Raw genomic sequence first — 20,467 nt, forward strand, 5'->3', positions numbered from 1 at the left:
ACTTCCTCTATTCGGGTTACGTTTGAGGGAACGGTACTTCCGCAGGCAATCATCCTTGAGGGCCTCCGGATACCCATCGACCGGCCATACATACCGAAGGTGGCCACTTGTTCGAAGTGCAACCGCATTGGTCACATGGAACCATATTGCACACGTAAAACGTGCTGTGGAAAATGTAGAGGGACACATGCTACCGAGGATTGCAAAGCGTTGATCCATAAATGCTCGCATTGTCGGGACAAACGGCATGAGGTAGTTTCGTGCCCCGCGTATCGGAAGATACAAAAAGAGCAGACTAAAACAATAGCCGAGCGGGCACGCGGCTCTTACAGTGATGCTCTTAAAAACGCAAATATCCCTTTTGCGGTGCTGACCAATGTAGATGTAGCTAATGCATCTAGTCCGGTTGCACTGAGTCAAGGTACGGTCATGGGATCGAATAAAGGACCGAGAATATTGTACAAATAGGTACAAAAAAAGGTCCTCAACAAAATGAAGAAACCCTTGGCACCACAGCGTCACGTGACCAGTAAACTTTTTAACCCCTCCCCTGTGAATCCAACACGGAACGCTGATCCTTCTTTTCCTGATCCACTACTTCCTAGGAAACAGCCCAAGAAAAAGCGATCTCCTCGGACTAAGGTTCCTGAAGAGAACTTGGTTTTCTCTAAGGAGCCTAAAAGCTTCCCGAGGATACCTACCCCATCCTTAACCGAGATCCTCCAGTCCCTCCTCATGGCCTTAATCTCCCGCAACCCTTGCAACTGATCGCTACTTGGACCCTTCCTTACCTGAAGGAGATGATGAAACAGTGGCTGGCGCAATGGCCTAAGTATGATGGTCTGCCTGGACGTCTAGTTTTCCAATGGCTACCATCATGCAATGGAACCGCAGAAGTCTGTTGGGAAAAATAGACTCTTTTAAAGCACTGGTAGGCGAACACAATTGCGATGTGTTCGCCCTCTGTGAAACTTGGCTATCGGAAGACATAAATCTAACCTTCCCGGGGTATAACATAATCCGTGAAGACCGAATCTCCAGGGGTGGGGGGGTATTGATCGGTATAGGAAAGAGTCACAGCTTTTCCAGAATACCAACCCCAAATCAACAATATATTGAAACTGTCGCAATAAAGGCAAAACTTGGGGGTCTTCACGTGACAATTGCATCTGTTTATATCCCCCCGATAGCCAATAATGAAAAAGACAAAATTGAAAAGCTCAAAGAGGATCTTGGAAATTTAGCAGCAGTCTTGCCTGGACCACTTTTAATCCTGGGAGATTTTAACTCCCATGGAATTGAATGGGGGAGCTATAAGGATGATTTCCGCGCTCCCATCATTCGTGAGTTCTGCGACAGGTTTGCGTTTTCTATCCTAAACTCAGGAGAGGCAACTAGGATGCCGACGCCGAAAAGTAGAGCAAGTGCACTGGATCTGTCTCTATGTCCTTTAGCTATGGCCCTGGATTTTAGTTGGAAGGTCATCCAGGATCCTATCGGAAGTGATCACTTACCGATAGAAATTTCCTATGTCAAGGGAGGATGTCCAGTTAATGCAAACCCCGTCAAATGTGACTTGACGAGGAACATTGACTGGACAAGATACGGTGAATTAGTAGCCGCTTCGCTTTCTCTTGTAGGAGAAAATTTGCTCCCTGCAATGAAAGTATGAAAATCTTGTTTCAATAATAAACAAGTGCGCCCTTGAAGCTCAAACAAGGGGCACCCACCAAGCAAGGAAATTCAAAAGACCTCCCACTCCTTGCTGGGACAAGGACTGCCAAGCGGCTTTTAAAAAGAAGCGGAAGGCATTTAAAGCCTTCAGAGACACAGGTTCCAGGCCATTATATGACAAATATAAAGGACTGGAGAGATTGTGCAAAAACCTCCTGAAGGCGAAGAAAAAGGGGTTATTGGCGCCAATACGTCAATAATCTTGATCCTTCCACTTCTCTAAATTCGCTTTGAAAAATGGCTAGAAAGATGCGAAACAGCAACAACACCAACGAGAACGAATGTTTTTCTGGCGAATGGCTTAACGAGTTTGCTCACAAGTTTTGCCCCGATTTCGTTCCAGCGCAAAACTTCTTCCAAGATGCGCCTGGTAGTGATCCAATGTTGGACTCACCATTCACCATGATGGAGCTATCTCTGGCTCTTCTTTCATGCAAAAATTCGACCCCAGGTCTGGACCAGGTTAGTAGCAAACTGCTTCAAAACCTACCAGACGTGGGCAAGAAACAACTGTTGAGAATCTTCAACAATATGTTGGAACTCAACATCGTCCCGCAGGAATGGAGAGAAGTGAAAGTTGTCACTATTTTGAAGCCTGGCAAACCGCCATCAAGACACGACTCATATCGTCCGATATCTTTGTTGTCGTGTCTGAGGAAACTCCTAGAAAGAATGATTCTTTTCCGATTAGAAGAATGGTTGGAATCCCACAACCTTCTTTCAAATACCCAGTTTGGTTTCCGTAAAGCTAAGGGTACTAATGACTGTTTAGCGCTTCTGGTAACAGAAATTGAACTTGCTCGTGCTCGCAAGCAAAACATGGGGTCTATTTTTCTAGATATACAGGGGGCGTTTGATTCAGTTTCTCCGCACAAACTGAGCCAAAAATTGCAAACTGCAGGGCTGGGACCAAAATTGAATAATTTCCGATTCAATCTTTTGTCGTAAAAAGCTATGAATTTTAACAATGGTCACGTTCAATTAAAACGAACCAGCTACCATGGACTGGCACAAGGGTCCTGTTTGAGCCCCCTGCTATATAATTTTTACGTGAGTGAAATAGATTCTTGTCTAGCACCCAACTGCAGTATTAGACAATTGGCAGACGACGGCGTCATTTCAGTCGCTAGCAGGGACGCTGTCGAAATACAACAGGCTTTACAAACCACTCTGGACAATCTTGCCGAGTGGTCCGATAACCTTGGTATCAAGTTTTCTACAACGAAAACTGAAATGGCAGTCTTTTCTCCTTTTAGCGACACCGAAAAAAATAGGGAGAAAAGACTATATAAACCAAACATTGATGTCTTTTTATACGGGGAAAAGATATCAAACATCGACAATTTTCGATACCTTGGTGTTTGGTTCAACTCCAGGCTCAACTGGAGCATGCACATCACCCAGCTGATAAAAAAATGCACGAAAAGAATCAACTTTCTAAGGACAGTCACAGGATTTTGGTGGGGCGCACACCCATCAGAAGTCCTGCGACTGTATAAGACTACGGTACTCTCCGTATTGGAATATGGAAGCATATGCTTCCACTGGGCATCCAATACGCAGCTTCTTGCATTGGAGAGATCACAGTATCGTAGTCTTAGACTCGCACTAGGGAGCATGAAATCTACGCACAACATGTCCCTAGAAGTGATGACCGGAGTGATGCCGCTGAGATTACGTTTTGAAATGCTGTCGCTTCGCCTTCTAGTTCGTTCTTCAGTATCAAATCCCTTGATCATAGAAAATTTTAAAGCGCTTATAGAGACAGGTTCTAAGAGCAAAATCATTAATATCTATAATGATTTTGTTACTCTACAAGTCAATCGTAGCGCCCCACAAGCAGTAAACCGTGCTGCCCTTCCTGAGTGCTACAGTTCTATTGTTAGTACGGACTCCTCGTTGCGTGAGGAGATCAAGATCACTCCTCATGATCTTGGCCCGAGGGTTGTGCCGGGCATTTTTGTGAACAGGTACGGCCATATTGACAAAATGAACTAGTATTACACTGATGGGTCATCCTCTGAGGAGGGCACTGGCTTCGGTGTTTTTAGAGAGAACACAAAAGCATTCTTCAAATTGAGGCAGCCATGTTCCGTGTTCACGGCTGAGCTTGCCGCAATTTTTTTACGCACTTGTCACTAGCAGCGATTCCCCCGGATCAGTACTTCATATTTGCAGATAGCCTTAGTGTTATTGAAGCACTGAAAACTCCAAGGGCTGTAAAGAGCCAAGACTATTTTGTTGTTAAAATTGTTGAACTGCTCGGCTCGGGTCCCTTCTCGTTCTGGAATTCCTGGTAACGAGAAAGCTGACTCACTGGCCAAAACAGGCGCCACAGAAGGCGTTTTTAACGACAGGCCTATCTCAACCCAAGAATTCCTCCGTTTACCTCAGCAACTTTTCCTGTCAAGATGGCAGAGCATGTGGGAGGCGGATGAACTCGGTCGCTTCCTTTTCTCGGTCTCTCCGCAAGTGTCCCTGCGGCCTTGGTTCGGTGGCCTCCCTGTAGATCGTTTCGCTTTGGATAGACATCTACAGCGTATTAATCTGACAACGTCAAAGGTATGTGGCTGCGGTGTAGGATTTCACGATGTGGACCACCTTCTGTGGTCCTGCGTGGAGTTTGAAACCGCCAGATCTTCCATATTGGATGGGGCCGGGATAATCGGAAGGCTCTCGGGTACTCCAATACGCGACATTTTGGGGTGTAGGGACCTCAAGTTTATGAGGCTCATTTACTGCTTTGCGCGAGATAACGGACTTATCATTTGCTTCCTATGCTTAATTTCCATTGTTCCCATATCCCTTAATAATCCATCTTTTGTTTTTTTGTTGTCTTTGTGGATAATTGTTTTATGTAGTGCCACTGTAAGCCGATCAGGAAACAGTCGCCTTCAAGGACAACGCCAAAACCACTAAAAGGGAGGCAGACTTATAGGTGTATACTTGTAGTCCGTCTAATCCATTTGTTGTCTGTTTTGTTCCAGTTCCGTTAAGGGTCAGCCAATGTTGAGCATAGAAGGTTGTTCCAGTGAAGAGCGACGCAATTGCCCATCAGCCACACCAGAAACAATAGCTTCAACACAGAAACTACTATGCATCAGAACAACTATAACAATAGCACCGGATCAATACCATCACAAAAAACAATAGGACAACAGACATAAGAAATACAACAACGATAGACAAACGACAAACAACATCGAAATACGCCAACTACCAATACAACCGAGCATGTCCGGGATAAGGTAAATCGCAAGGAGGAAATGCCTTGTGCCATTTGTTATTTTCTCTCAACACAAGCGGTGTTGAAAATACGGCATTGCTGTCATAATCGAGCAGCTTTCGATAGCATACCACATAAACTGTTAACGTCAAAACTAGCCAAACTTGGATTTGAAGATCCTATGCTAAGGTGGATCTCATCCTTTCTATCTAATCGTAAATATAGTGTTCGCGTTGGTAGCTCTCTGTCCTGTGAATTTACTGGTCTGTCTGGTGTACCCCAAGGAAGCGTCCTTAGTCCTCTGTTATTTATCTTATTTATAAATGACTGTATTAATGTTTTACCCCATAACGGACACTTGCTGTATGCCGACGATATTAAAATACTTCTTCCTGTGTCTTCGACAAATGATGTATGTCTGCTTCAATCCTACCTTGACTCTTTCTGTTCATGGTGTGTGGCTAATGGACTTGAACTTTGCGCGCAAAAATGCTATTCTGTATCCTTTGGACGTCACAACGCTAGGAAAACAATCACAAACTATTCACTTCTCAACTCTACCATAAAACGAGTGTCTCTTGTAAAAGACCTCGGCGTATGGCTTGATGAGTCATTGTCCTTTAAGGTACATATAGACAGTGTAGTGGCTAAAGCTCGCAAAGTTCTGGGGCTTGTATGTCGGCTCTCAACGGATATTCGTGACCTTCTCTGTCTAAAGGCGCTGTATTGCTGCTGGATTAGATCTACTATTATATATGCTTGTGAGATCTGGACTCCTGCCAGTGTCACCGCTCTTCAAAGAATAGTTAACATAGAAAAAAAGTTTACTAGAATTGCAATCGGATCATTGATTCGACACTCCAATGTTCCGATGCCTTCCTACCCCGTTCGTTGCAGAATGCTGGGAATTGTAAATCTAAAATCACTCCTCTCACATACGCAAGCCATTTTCATCGCTAAGATTCTCCTCAATAATATTGATGCCCCATCCTTACTATCCAAGCTTAACCTATATGTTCCTTGTCGTCGTCTCCGTTCCCGTCCTCCTTTATTCATCCCGGCGCGCCTTACCGCTTACGGCCAAAATGATCCTTTTCTGCAAGCTATGAAATCTTTTAACTGCGTTTTTTATCATTTCTCATTTTTTTATCATTTTTTTATCATATCTCGGTATCTACTTTTCGAACCCGACTAATTAATGACTCCATGTAATCCTGTATGTTTAGTTTGTTTCCTCCTCCTCCTCTGACGTGTTATTAGATTTAAGATTAGACTATGAGATTACTTTTGTTAAGCCTTATGGGCGGACAAATTATTTTTCCGTAAATGAATAATAAATAATAATAATAGAAATTAAATAAATAAAATAAATAATTACCGCACTACATAACAACACATGTAAGATCGAGCGATGAATGCTCGGTACGGAATTCCTGTGACGAGACGTTACGTTTTTGTATTTCAGAAACTGCGATATGCAGCTGTTGATTTGTATAAGTAGATGTAAAGAAAGGTAAGGTGCTAATATAAGTGTAATTTGTATGTGGAAGTTCATAAATTTATTATTAAATTATCCCGGTCGCCAAGCACACCATGGATACAAAAGGACCTTTTTTATCACCTATCCGACTTTAACATCCCTGTATTCCTGTTCGAATGCTTTGTCCAATTTAAAAAAAAAAAAACCTAATTTGTTGGCACAACCAGTGCCGGGTTATCGGTAGAGAAATTAAGCTGTTGTTGGGGCGTTCAAGTTGAATGGGCATCCAAGACGATGAGGCCCAGAGTTAAGACTTAACTTTCTCCAGGAAGCGAGCAAAGCCAACGTGTGAGTGTGTACATCGTGATTGATAAACCTGAATTTGGACCACATTATTGGGATCTGGGAGTAAGGATCTGTTCTACAATGCAGGAGTCTCTCAACTGTTCAGGCTGTGGGCCGCATTGGTTAAAACTACAGTAACTGGTAGCGGCTTAAGACATGAACAAGTATATTTTAATGTTAACTTAAAAATGATTGATTTTAACGATTCTTCATAAAAGTTCACTGCTGCCTTGTACACAACTGTGTTAATACATATTAACAAACAGTCCAATCGAATCTGGCAACACGGTTATCACGGTGAATGGCGTTGTCGTCGTCGTCGAGTTAAAGCGAGTTTCGATCGGACTAAAATTGGGATCTTTTAGAGAACAAGAACTAGAAAAAAAATAAAAGGGACCGGCAAAAGGAAAGTAAGCGCAAATTTGAAAAACACGCGAAAATGGTGATTTTTTTAATCTGCTCTGCTTGATAATAAAGGTTTAAAAAACCTGTCGTCACAGCAAAAACAGCGTCTCTGTTGCAAAAACGTTTGCAAACACCATCATAGTTTCATTTTTTATCGCTATTTTTTTATTTATTCAGGAACGGCGAGGCCGTATTGCTATTTATAGCTATTATATTATGAAAACAAACTACTTTCAAAGCTTGGTTCGTACTGCAGGCGAGAAGAAGTTTTACATGGTTCGGCAGTCCGGATTCTTCAGATATAGCTAATGCTGAGTTCGAAACAGTAATCAAAATCTGGTTACCCAACAACAAACGTATCTGATTCCTCTCCATTATCTCTACTGCTCCCAACTATAAGGACTTCCAATTAGCTAAACCCGCCACCGGACAAAACCAATTTTTTTTTTTTATTTATAATGTTAGTCCTATTTTTTGTCATACACATTGGTCACGAAATATCTCAGGTACAACATTTTTTTTGTTACATATAAACCCAGCATCCTTATAATAGGGTAATATACAAGAGATTTTTAAACTATTGCATTAGTTATAAGGATAGTAAAAATGTTTTAGTTTTAAGGATATTTTAGATATTGATTGACCTTACAACTGTCGACAGACTCGTTATCCAAAGCAGGTACAGTCTTAAGGTTTGTGCACTTTAAAAATGTTGCTATTAACAATGTACATTCACTTAGATAGACAGGGTTTGTGTACTTCAATTATTGCTCTGTGTTATTACCGGTTTTCATTTAGAGCACAATGGAAAACATGTTACAGTGGATGTTACCATAGCGTATTTTTAAATAGCTGCAAGAACTTCTACTTAGTTATTTTATAGATAAAAATTAAAAATTTATTTTATAGATAAAAAATTAACCGGGAAGTAATATTCGTACACATGCATAGACCTTTCTGCCAAGCTTAGCTACATCAAATTGCCAGGAATTCTTTGTGAGTTATAGATGTACAATTTTATGAATAATGTCTCCTCACGTTGTCCATCAGGGTACACTTCGTAGGTCTGGCTCGACATTATTTTTAAACCTCTCTTTATTTTTTATATTTGTTGATGATCTTCATGATGATTTGCCAAAGATATCCTATAGAGAAATTCGATCAAAGCGCTTAGCAATTATTGAAGTCAATTGAAGTATAAATACGAGAGAGTGTGTTACACTGACAATACAATTCATCGGCGCAATGCGTGTGAAACCCTCTTATGGCTCAATTTTACAGTTTGTGAAACAACGAGCTCGAATTACACCGGGTGTAATTCACAGTATGATACGGTAGAAGCATTTGTATCCACTTGAAATCGTAGCGTCAACAGAGCAGGTTGCTCTTGTCCAAAGTATTCAAACTAAAGTTATGGATCAAAGGTTAGGGTATTATTGTCCCTATGTCAGTTTTTCCTGTCGCGAAAGATGCCTGTGCTAACCTGAGCAATGAAACTAAATAAAATATTGATAAACAAACCAAATTTAGATTTTTTTGCTTCTTCGTTTTCGCACATGATCGAACCAAAACAAAGCTGGCAAAAAGGTGAGACAACTCATTGTCCCTTGTTTAAAAACATTTGTTCGTGCTTAGACGGTTGCTGTGTGCTTGGGAAGGTGGAATTGGTAATCCTTACGATGCTAAAATATAAATTGTTTATTGCCCTAAAGGATACCATACGACCCCACTAACTTCATAATCTAACACACACACTGAAAAAAGATCGATCTGCGTCGATTCCTAACTCGACCGAAACGAGTGCAAGAGCGAAAGGGAGCATTTAAAAAGCTGTCAGAAACCACGAATCGCTACAGTGTATCTGTATATGGATGTGTACGTGAGTAGCATAAAGAAACATTTGTTGGGGAAAAGATCCCTCCGTGTTATGTTTCAGCACCCAACCACGGTGGTTCAACAGAGCATCTTACCGAAGGTCGTAAATACCGTTCGGCTCTGTTTTAATCTTTCCAATCTTTTACGGCCTCGGGTCGGAAACTTCCCAGCGAAAGATATGGCGAAAGGCGTGAAAGAACAACCTTCATCTACTGCTTCGTAGAACGTTAGTTAGCCAAACAAACCCCTAAACTCCTCTCGAACTAGCCTTAGCATCGATCGACTCCAATGGCGATTACTTGCTTGGATTTTTTTTATCTTCTTTACCACGGCAATCATAAAAAAATCCTACTTCTACTATTGATGTTGCCAACCTATCGGTTGGGGAAAATGACACAAGGATACCATCCCGAAGTAACTCTCTTATGGTGGTGCGAATCTTTACACCTGCGACCTTTTTATGTACATGTTTAAGCATGGCGATCTCATGAAGAATTGTTCATCAAAGTAAAGATAGTCGAAATAGAAACTAGAACATCTGTTTGTTTTATATCCAATTCTGGTAAACACGATGATGGTTTATGGGCGGTTATTCCAAACAGGCAAAAGTGGTTAGTGTCGAACAAACATAACTAAGACCAGAATGAAATTTTCGATCATATTTTAGCAACAACGAGAATGAATTGAAGTACATCGATTACCATCGATGTGTGGTGGTGGTCTAAGCGTAATAATCGATTAGCAGAATATCATACGAATGAATCGAAATGAGGTGGCATTCATTTATTCTAGTTCAATAATCCTATTTTAGCGCAATATTCTATTTCTGTTCCGCTATTAGTAGAATTGTATCTCTAGAATTAAAGTAGAAACAAATCTAAAATAATCCCAAAAATACGGTACATTTTTATACAAATTCCTCTTCATAAAATATTTGCTGTGATTTTCAAAATTACGGTGGAAATATAAACCCCTAAATACGACAAATAAACGATGTTTCATACGAAACTCGAGTTACGCGGATACTCGAGAAGAACGGATTTCTCTGGAACGCATTTCCACGTATCTTATGTAATGATTGTAAAATTAGATTTTAAAATTCTAATGACATAATACAGATGAACGGACTGGCCGTTTTACTTGAATGAAACAATAGTTGATATGAAAATCAATATAGCGACAAATTCATTCCATATAAAGTTGACTTTGTATGGCCAACCATTAACAAAATGCCCAGTAAAAGACCAGTCTTCAAAATAGTCCATCAAAATACACATATACAAATGTTGCAGCACATGAGTACATTATAAAATATAATCTATTTAATTTCGTCTACTTACCGCACGAGACTCAGCCACATCGATGCAGCCAATGATGACGATCGCGAAAATGAGACCACACAGCATCTTCTTCATGATGATTATGTACCGCAGAACAGCACCAAACGTCTTTGACACAACAATTTGTTACTTGCACGTTGTATCCAATTTGCGGTTATTCCACCAAAACAATCAGAGAGGTTTTATCTGAACTATATCTTATCTGAAAAAATATCTTATTTATTTTTTATCTGAACTATGTAAAGTAAAAATTATGCTTAACTTTAACATAAGCATCAGACAGACGTGATAAATGGAAAAGAAACAAAAGTTTGGTAGCATACAACCAAGAAGTTATTTCATTAAAGACTTCTTCGCTAACGTTACTTAAAAAATAGGTTCGCTTTCAAGCATGGCACCAAGTAGCATGCCTTCCATTTCCCAGACAAACCGTGGCTATAGCACTGGAAAACATTCCTTTGACCTTTTTGTTATCTACAATCAGTCTGTTTTTTTATCTTGCACAAAGACACAAAAGCACTACACCTAAACCATGTAATGAATGATATCTGTTCCGGTGAGGAAGCAGAACAAAAAAGTAATCTTGGAACCAGTACCTCGAACAGGAAGTACGACAGGCTTACAATGAAATGGTTCTTCGAATCAACCACATTCTGCTTGCTCCGCTTCATCCATGCATTGGACTACCTCACAAAAAAGGATGAAACCTGAAAAAACGAAAAGCACAAACAACCACATGCACGGAATAGGCAAAGGAACAAGAAGGCCAACTCCGATGTGCTAGTGGTGACAGAGAAAAAGTAAACATAAGAGCACACGTATGAGGCAATGGTAATATTGACCAACCATCTAACATTCCTACTGGATGGTTATCCGAAACGATAGCCAAGTACAATCTCTATATTCCAGCAATAAATAGAATTGAGTACCGTAACATAAAGCATCACATTACAACAGCCATGAACAATAAATAAGATGTTCCTTTCTTTTCAAGCAACACCTTCCTCGCTGAAGTGACATTTTGACATGACAACAGTTCCACTGAGGAACTGAGGAACGATTATCACTTCAAACTTCAATAAAGTGTTTGAGTATTCTTCTCAGCACAATTAAAATGAGTAACGAAGCTCAACAGCACGTTTTATTTAGGAAATGTTCCATGTGTTGAAGAAAAGCAATGCTGACACACTGCTGCAGGAGATATGCATACTCGTTCTTTTGATTTGCTTATATGAACAGCCCCAATTAAAGTATTGCCGCCTTCAAATGGTTGATTGGTGTTTTGAATTGAAGAGCCTGCCCATAGTTATCTATGCTAGGCATAATATGCGAAATGACACATGCCGGAACCACCGAAAACACCGGTTTGAGACATTGCAATATATATGAACAATGTTTTTCGCAAACCATGGTTTATTACACACCATCACTAAAACGATACTAACACACACTAACGCACTCAATTGTTTGACACTGTCAGCACACCACCGTGACTTTGGGTTTGTACTGGTACTGTGAAAATTCCGCAGGAGTGGAAAGTTCTGTACCGTACCGAATGCGCTAACCGAGTGATGTCCTGTCCGACGTAACCGTGCTGACGTCCTTTTCCCATGCGCTACCACACAGCGAAGTTATTCCTACAATGCCGGAGCGTGTTCGGGTCCGACACGACACGAACACTGCTAGCCGAAGCTTGAGCATAAGGGTTTGGTATTTGTTGCACCGCTACTGACGTATTAGACGATGTGAGTGTGAGCACAACAGCTCTCTGTCCTTGTAGAAAAAAAACGCGGATGTTTAACTGTTTGCCCTAGAACGACCAACATTGCTGTCCAACAGCAATACATCGTAATTCTAGAACAGAAGCAAAAGATCAATTAGCAGAGTAATTACAGCTGCCGTCTAAATGTTTTTCATATTTTGGATCAATAGTTTTAACGTTTAACGTTTAAGTTATTGTCTAGGCATAATTCAAATAAAAGTTCAAGGTTTCCATCATGTCACAAACGCGTGACAACAGGTACAATAGGTGTGACTAAGTAATTAATTTCATCTGGCTCGAGGACATTTTTTTTTTTCAATGTATAATTTTTCAGCAATGCACTTATTGCTAGGCTAATATTTATTTACTGTTTAAAATTCATCTCTATATTCAATTGTCCAAAAACACGATTGTTCTAAAAACATAAAAAATTACTTAACTTTCGTAAAATACGAAAGCGAACGTGGGAGAATATCGTGCTTCGTTGGGATACCGACCGCAACTGATCTATATCATAAATCTAACGACAATGTGGGAATGAATAATTCAGCGCATCGCACAGATATTTACAATTTTGAAATAAAGATTAATGAAACAAAAATATATTTTTTTCAGATGTTATGTGAACTCGAGTATGGTATTTAATATTTAAAACAATTTGGTGTAAAACAGACTTTATATTCATACATAAATTAAGTGAAGATTAATGTGAACATTTATAATTGTAATCTAACAACAACTGTAGTTGATGTGACACACTAAAGTTATTTTTATTATCATCATCCAAGAGAAAAGAATCATAGTCAAAGGGCAAAATATATTGTGATGTGTTAATAGCGATTCGCATGTTTATTTAAGCGAAATATCTTTGCAATTACAGGAATATAATAGAAAAAACTTCAAAACCAAACAACTACTGCTGTAGCCAAAATGTTGCTGCAAAAGAAATGTTTAACATAGATTTAAAAGCTGTAATTTGACATTTAAATAATGATTTGGAATGTTGCGTATAGCAACATTCATTGATTTCAAGCACGGAACACGTAAACCGGTCGTCTTTCGACTGTTTAGCAGTGCGAATAGCACTACCTCGTCATTAATATCGTACAAATATTAATCGCTGTATTGGTGAATGCAAAATATGCCGTATAGATTACGGTAAATGAAAAAAAAGCCACACACGACAGGCACATGATGACCTCCTAAGTAGAAAAGTCACAAAGAAAAGGAATAGCTTCACGCTTTCATAGACATTCGCTAACTTTGAGTGTTGTGCTATTCCCTAGAATTATTGGTTTCAAAGCCTCGCGACACACATTTGGGTAATGCGTCGGAAAAAATGAACAAAAATTTGGGTTGCATTTATCTCTACCACCAGCACCGTTTGTAATATCATATCATGGGAACGGTATGTTCGATTGATAAGTCCTGTTCACAATAAGGTGTATAGGTTAGACAATGAATTTATACAGGAAACAGGCGATAATTAAATTAAATGGCTTTAGCAAAATGCTGTGTATGCGTCAAAAGCAAAACGCGAAAAATTATCGCCCCACACCTGTTACCATGTCGTTTCGCGTCCATGCTTCGACTAGGTTGTGTGCACACAAGGGCATCGGTTAGTCACGATAACGATCGCCGTTTAGACGATTAGTTGTGCGCGATCGGCACCATAGTTTCGCCAGCGAGCAAGGCTTCGGGTTGGATCGGTGCGTCTACCGTCAGCACACCGTCTTTGCTGAGCGAGGACTTGATGTTCTCCGGTAGGCATCCTTTCGGTAGCATAAATTCACGGTTATATTCCCGGTACACGGATTTGGTGTCTGACTTCTCCACGTGCTCGGCATGCACCAGCAGCTTGTTGTCGACAGTTTTAACAACAATTTCTTCCGGCGCATACTGACTTACGTCGAAACGCAGCTTCAGCACCTTACCATCGCCATCGTCCTACGGAGAAAGTAAAGAATTAATAATAAATATCATTCATTCCTGCTGGTGTATGATTTTTACCTGAATCAGAGGAGAGCAAATGTCAGAACCGCTCTGAGATTGTGGGAGCTTCATTGAGGTAGCAGCGTTTGATGTGGTCGAGCTAGAAGTGAAGTTGGAACGAATTCGAATAATTGATTTTGTGATAAATACACCGGAAAGCATGCAGAATCCTGATGGGTTATCCATTTCGAAAATGAGACAGCATCACTAGAAACAAATATGCACGAAATGTGAAAGTTTAGCTAACATGACAGAACGATACACGCATGCTAAACAACCTACAAAGGAAACTAACCACATCACCCACGCGTAACCTCTCGCATTATAGCATGAGCGTATATCTGAATGAACATAAAAATAGAATAAGAACAAAATGGAAGACAGAGTCTGCTTGTAACACTCACCGAAAAAGAGACTACCTTGTCATGATTGCGTGTTATTACTGTGGCTTACTATTATTCAGATAATATTCATGCAATTACACAGAGCTCATCGTCACTACAGTTATTACAGTACAATCCATAATATTAAAGCTAATCCTTTGTGAGATGCATATGAATAACTCAAACCATACGCGCACCAATGGCGTGAAATATTTGACCGTATTGTTTGAGTGTTTTCTCAACTGTGGTCTGTGTTTTTCGACCTACGGTGAGTCAATATTTAATCAAACTGATGTTGGCAATACACCGACAATACAAGTGCTCAACATGGACAAATTCGTATAAAAGCAGTAGGTAAATCGGTCGTTGGTTAGTGGGCGTACCACTGCGTGGCTCAAGATGATGTCGATTTTATGACATCACTCCGAAGTCGTCACAAGCTACCTTTATGTGATCTATTCGACCTATTTCAATCTTTAGTCAGATGAATTGCCGTATAAGGGATGAAAACAGAAATGCAAAGCAATCAAGCAACACGAGTAACGCAACAAAACCGTAGGTATGCAAACAAGTATAAAGTCCTAGGCACGATGAACACATAAGGTGATAAAACCGGCAGTCGTAGTAGTTTCATTCGCCCACGGTAGATCGAGAGCTTGAGCATTTGATTTCTCAGTAAAGTGTGACATCATCAGTATTACCCGTAAAGTGTTCTTAATTGCTTGATGGTGTGCATGTGTTTGAAAAACATTACACCCGGACGAACTGCTCGCTGCAGTTACATAATACATAGTTTTCTCCGTTTGAAGTATACATGCTTAAATTGTCAAAATAGGATACCTTTACAGGTCCTAGCTATTCCTGATACGTGGGAAAATAGGTTTATTAGGCGAGACATGGCAGACATGATGAAATCTAGAGAAGTAGGTGAATCTACCCTAACATAATAGATAATTCGTAATAGGTTGAATAAATACACAACTATAACGTACGTGTAATAATGATGCGTTATTGGCAAGCTATACAACAATTTGATTTTAACGTAAAGTGGCAGGGAATTTATATATTAAGAAGAAAAAACTTACTTATGCATCACTTTAACATGCATTGTGCATTAATTTAAAAATAGAACTAAAATAAACCATGCATTTTGCTAGCTAATCGTTGCTATTAGTTACGGGAGCTTAAGAACCATTTCCCACTGCTTACGGTGGTACCCGAGCACCCTTCTTATTATGGTAAGTTGGTTTTAGTCTTAAATACCTGGACGATGTGGCAACCTTTTTGGAGGAGAAGCTACACACGGTGGCATTTGATCGTGGCATCCAAAAACAAACAAAACAAAAAAAACGGATGCCAACGAACAGTTAGAGTAGTATTCGAAGTAAAGGAGACCGTGAGCCGTGGTTTAATGTTGCGTTGCGTTAAAAGGAAAAGAGAGAGAGAGAAAAAACGGCGGTAAAAGGGATAAAAGCGGGATAAAAGAATGGTCAGTTTTGTTAAATAGGGATTTTATTTGCAGTAGTTTTATCGCTCATGGCATATTTGTTGATGCAGCTCAATGTAACGAAGGTGTTATCCATGATCCTGATATTGTGTTACTTAAGTGCTATCGCGCAGAAATCACAAATACCACAGATGTCTATCCCTGAATTAAAGGCCAAAGCAAAAGAATGGAGGGACAGCAAATTACTAAAGTAAATTAATTATTGTTAATCAAAATGTTAATGTAATGTTATTCAAAACGATATTTTCTTTTTTACATAAAAGTTAAACACCATTTCATTTATGAGTGACGTAAAATTTCCCATTTGATTTTTTTTTTGAAATTATGGTTTGTTGTTTTTACACACATTTATTTTCTTGGCCATAATAAAGCATGCAATGTATTATGTTGCCTGTTGCTGTTGCGTTGTACTTATATCGTAGTATTTGTTTATTTATATATTTTTGGTATATATTATACTGGATTTACATATTATACTGTATACGAACTACAGTTTGATACATCTGATCTGGCTAAAATAATATTCGTATTTTTTCTCCCTTCTCCCTATTTTCTTATGTCTGGCCTGAAATACCACCCGACACTGAATGTTATTTCGGGTTTTGATTTCGACGAGAACGTTCCTTTGACATGGAGTCGCCTTAACGACTCGACTCTTCCGTGCACCATATCCATATTTATTTCAGCCTGCACCTCATCATCTATTAATATCCTCCTCCGCTGGTAGAGTCGGCGGGTGCCAAGAGGCAACCTCGAGATGTTGCTCGATAGCCGAGTTCAAGCATGTGTGTGCCAGTTTATGTGAGTGGTTGAGTATGACGATACCCTTCCCTTTTCATTTGCGCTGCGATACAAATGAAAACCTTGACGGCGGAAACTGTGGTCACCCTTGGATATCCAAAGAAGGAAGAAAGGCCTTACTATGAACGGATCTGACTCATGACTCATCAACACTGCCAACGCACGCCACACAATGGACAGATGTTGGCGATCCATCGTTGATTTTGGTCGTGTTTAACCTTCAAATATTGTGCTTTCCCCTACGATATGGTATCGGTAGATCGACGGAAAATCGTACATACCACACATACACTCTCTTTCTCGCAATCTATATAAATATATATTTATACATGTATACGCTCATGCTGTAGAATCGCTCTGCTCCTGTTTAAAAAACCGACCAGAAAAGAAGAAGGTTTCCCGGCTGGTGGCCATATGCAATAAGAAAGACCAATGCAGACAAAACATCCATCGTGCAGGCGAACGATAGAAAGACCTTTGGAATGGGTGCCAAATTGTCGGCGCCAATCGACATTCTCCGCACGTCTGCACCTCGTCTCTTCCTTTTGCTGAGCGTTGGTATAAACCAGTAAACAATCTTTGCATGTATCAACTGCTGGACAAAATGCACCCAAAAGCAAAATTCCCCACACATACCTGGATGTCGTCTCGAAGAAATTTGGTTCGCGGTTCATTAAATCCGAGCGGAATCGAGCCATCTCCTCCTCCATCTTCTTCATTTCCGAGTCAAAACGTTCGCGAATGCTAGAAAACTCCGTGTCGATCACGCTGAAGTCGCCGAGTTTGATAGGGATGTTGCGTTTGTTTACGTTATCGGCCATGGTGATGTCCGGTGGTATTATTTTGTGATATAGCGGGGCAAAAAGTGCCGAAATTAGCAGGTGATTCAACAGTTGGACAGAAGCACCGACGATGTGGTGGATAGTGATTGACTCTAGTTGCAACAAATCGACTCGGAAAACACGTTCACACACGGTATATAAAAACTAGATAAACACACTACTGCAGGGATATCGTTAGGTTTGTTCGTAGACGTTGTAAGTACGCAACTGCTACGGTAGTATTAACACACAAGGGAGCGAAATAATGCTTATTCTACGCCTCGCGGCTGCGTCGTCTTGCACGAAACGAAAATACTGTGGAACTGACGTTCTTTGCCGGAATTATGTCAGTATTTATTGTGGTTACGACAGCTCGTTCTGCTGCCTTGTTTGTTAATCGCTCAACGCCATCTGGGCGTAGGAGCGGCCAAAAATGCCATTATTCGTGTCTATTTGGGATTAGAATGGTCTACAGCTTCTGTTTCCACCGTTATAAAACAAATATATAACTGAATATTAGGAAAATTGTAGTCGAAATCTAATAAAATCGTTATTTTCTAGACGCATCGGCTTGTAATGACGTTTAGCCCACGAGCTTACCAGCTGCTGTCAGATTTAAAAGCACTTGTTGTAATCGATGCATTTTTAAACGGAGTGTAATTAAAATTTGGTAAATGGTAAGATGGTTTAATTCAATTGAACTTACAAAGTAAAATACAATATTATTCACAAAGTAGAAATTCGCCAGTCTCGCTAGGAATACGGTCACCGATCATTCCTCTCAAAATAACAGAAAGCAGAAAACGTTATCTCCACTCATTTTCATGTCGAACGGAAAATCATTAAATATGTACATAACGCAATTTTGTTCAGTAGATATCTTTCTAGTCGATATTATTGTTGTAAAGATTTTTCAAGTGTTTAATCAAGCTTCTTTATGCTATATCATTTCCCCGTACTGCAGTGTACAGTATAAACACCAGTTATGCAATAACTGTCAAACTGTCATAACAAAATGTAAATATTACATGCTCTGCCGACGGAACCGAATAGTTGTTCAGAATGTTTTTATTTGGCCAGTGTGTTAATAGTTTTAGCTAGCTCAAATTACTGTAAATAACACGTGAACATTTTACTAAACCCTATGCACAATTTTGCAGTTGATCTCTTTTTTCATTATTAGTTAATATTTATCATATGACCGGTAAAAAGAAAACGTGTAAACGTGTAACCATTGGTGTCCGTATACGATAATCCGAAATTAACATGGATTTAAGTACAAATAAGTGCAGTTTTGATAATAATCTGGCAGGGCTATAAATATAATGCATCTGCTTATAAAATCCCTGTATGAAAATAGAACTCTTCTACCCTTAGGATTAGGGATTCTACCCTTAGCACCCTACCCTTCTCCTTTCTACCCGTATAAACATTGAATTTATTATAGGGAATGTTCCTAAAAGTTATCTAACTGTTTTTGTATCTAATAATTCATTGGGTCACTACCATTTCGGAGGATTGAACTTCAATTTCTGATGTTATACGAATTTTATTTACCCAACACGTTTAACCCTTCCATCGTTGTGTCAATATCGTTCAAGGTGATTTTCATAAAGTATCATCCAAATTTGGATGATGCGACGCTGAACGTGTTAATACAATAATGTTCAATTATTTCAACAACTATTAAATGGATCAATTGCAAAATTTGCTAATTTCAATTAAATACTTCAGACACCTGATTTACTTGATTGTTTATCCGTTTTATAACACAATCAGATACTCATCCAGTTTTATAAGATGTTGAAGAAGACTTCAGAATTGTTACTTCCCGAACTGCTAGCAAATGTTGTTCGACAAGGAGAAATAGTAACTCGTTTTCAAGCTCTTCCAAATCTACGATTAAACAAGGAACCGGTGAAAAAAGAGGCAGCTATACTGATTCCATTGTGTCTTGTAGATAACAGAATCAACATACTATACACTCTACGATCAAGCAAATTGCGTAACCATCGCGGACAAGTTTCTTTTCCAGGCAAGAACATACATGTATGTTTAAGACATTAAATAGTACAATGTTTAATTTTTATTCTAGGTGGCATGAAGGATTCAAGAGATCTTAGCTACGAAAGCTGCGCGGTACGAGAATTCGAAGAAGAAACTGGTATTTCGAAAAATTTCGTCAAAGTTTGGGGTCGCGGAAACCCCGTAATTCCATACTTTGGGCCGTCTATTACTCCGATCGTGGGTCACATTGTTGATTTTTCTATGGACAAACTAAGGCCAAGCTGTGATGAGGTAGCCAAAGTATTCACGGTGCCTATCGAGACGATTGCGTGCAACCAGAATCGAAAACACACCCAATTTCGGTCCAATTACACTATGCCTGTTTTCCAAAATGGAGATGATACAGTGTGGGGAATTACGGCAATTATTACCCATCTGTTTCTTGTCGCTTTGTTGCCAGCAGCGTATAATGCTAGATTACCATTTATAAAGAGATATGAAGCAAAACTAACGAAAAAACGGTGATATGAATTAAACCCAAATACAATTGAATAAAGAATTCTTTCATTTTATCATTTAACATTGATGAAATAAGAATATGTTCTTGTTAAACGTATACATAAAATCAAATTTATAATAGTTGCATTGTACCTGTGTTGTAACTCAGAGTTTCTACCAAATATTTTAAAATATTTACCATTTCATTTACCAAAAATTTTAACATTTCGAGTGTATGCTGATTTTTTTATTTCTTTTATATATTTTTATGTGCCAATAAACATAAAGTTA

The 20,467-nt window shown here is 39.5% G+C and overlaps 3 protein-coding genes across 5 annotated transcripts in view; 1 reads left to right on the forward strand and 2 right to left on the reverse strand.

The window, feature by feature from the left end:
- LOC128307076 (uncharacterized) overlaps positions 1-11,965 on the reverse strand; it is a 165,025-nt gene extending 153,060 nt beyond the window's left edge. Inside the window, exons 1-2 of the mRNA XM_053044796.1 lie at positions 11,830-11,965; positions 10,406-10,607 (exon numbers count right to left, since the gene is read on the reverse strand). Of these exons, the coding sequence (XP_052900756.1) occupies positions 10,406-10,480 (75 nt within the window). The 5' untranslated portion in view covers positions 10,481-10,607; positions 11,830-11,965. The remainder of the gene's footprint in view (positions 1-10,405; positions 10,608-11,829) is intronic.
- Positions 11,966-12,833: 868 nt separating this feature from the next.
- LOC128306473 (heat shock protein beta-1) lies at positions 12,834-18,166 on the reverse strand. Of its 3 annotated transcripts, XM_053044001.1 has the most exons (4): positions 17,487-18,166; positions 15,812-15,838; positions 14,178-14,259; positions 12,834-14,114 (listed from the first exon to the last, which is right to left on the reverse strand). In XM_053044001.1, exons 1-4 carry the CDS (start codon positions 17,669-17,671, stop codon positions 13,818-13,820), a joined length of 591 nt encoding a protein of 196 aa, XP_052899961.1. In that variant the 5' UTR covers positions 17,672-18,166; the 3' UTR covers positions 12,834-13,817. The 3 variants fall into 3 exon arrangements, with proteins under 3 accessions (XP_052899961.1, XP_052899960.1, XP_052899963.1); XM_053044000.1 differs by lacking the exon at positions 15,812-15,838 and having other exon boundaries at positions 17,487-18,162; XM_053044003.1 differs by lacking the exon at positions 15,812-15,838 and having other exon boundaries at positions 14,178-14,366; positions 17,487-17,605.
- Positions 18,167-18,680: 514 nt separating this feature from the next.
- LOC128306905 (mitochondrial coenzyme A diphosphatase NUDT8) lies at positions 18,681-20,269 on the forward strand. Its single transcript, XM_053044562.1, has 3 exons — positions 18,681-18,783; positions 19,451-19,706; positions 19,767-20,269. Exons 2-3 carry the CDS (start codon positions 19,472-19,474, stop codon positions 20,201-20,203), a joined length of 672 nt encoding a protein of 223 aa, XP_052900522.1. The 5' UTR covers positions 18,681-18,783; positions 19,451-19,471; the 3' UTR covers positions 20,204-20,269.
- The last annotated feature ends 198 nt before the right edge of the window (positions 20,270-20,467 follow it).

Source organism: Anopheles moucheti, chromosome X (assembly GCF_943734755.1).
Source record: "Anopheles moucheti chromosome X, idAnoMoucSN_F20_07, whole genome shotgun sequence".
In the NCBI taxonomy this organism is placed as follows: Eukaryota; Metazoa; Arthropoda; class Insecta; order Diptera; family Culicidae; genus Anopheles; species Anopheles moucheti.

Bases quoted from the DNA above. Each gene is read 5' to 3' on its own strand.
- LOC128306473 (XM_053044001.1), bottom strand. From the start codon at position 17,671: ATGGCCGATAACGTAAACAAACGCAACATCCCTATCAAACTCGGCGAC. The intron at 14,260-15,811 runs GTCCAGGTATTT...CTTCACTTCTAG, and splicing joins TCCAAAAAGGTTGCCACATC to CTCGACCACATCAAACGCTG. The intron at 14,115-14,177 runs GTAAAAATCATA...CTTTCTCCGTAG, and splicing joins TTTGCTCTCCTCTGATTCAG to GACGATGGCGATGGTAAGGT.
- LOC128306905 (XM_053044562.1), top strand. From the start codon at position 19,472: ATGTTGAAGAAGACTTCAGAATTGTTACTTCCCGAACTGCTAGCAAAT. The intron at 19,707-19,766 runs GCAAGAACATAC...TTTTTATTCTAG, and splicing joins CGGACAAGTTTCTTTTCCAG to GTGGCATGAAGGATTCAAGA.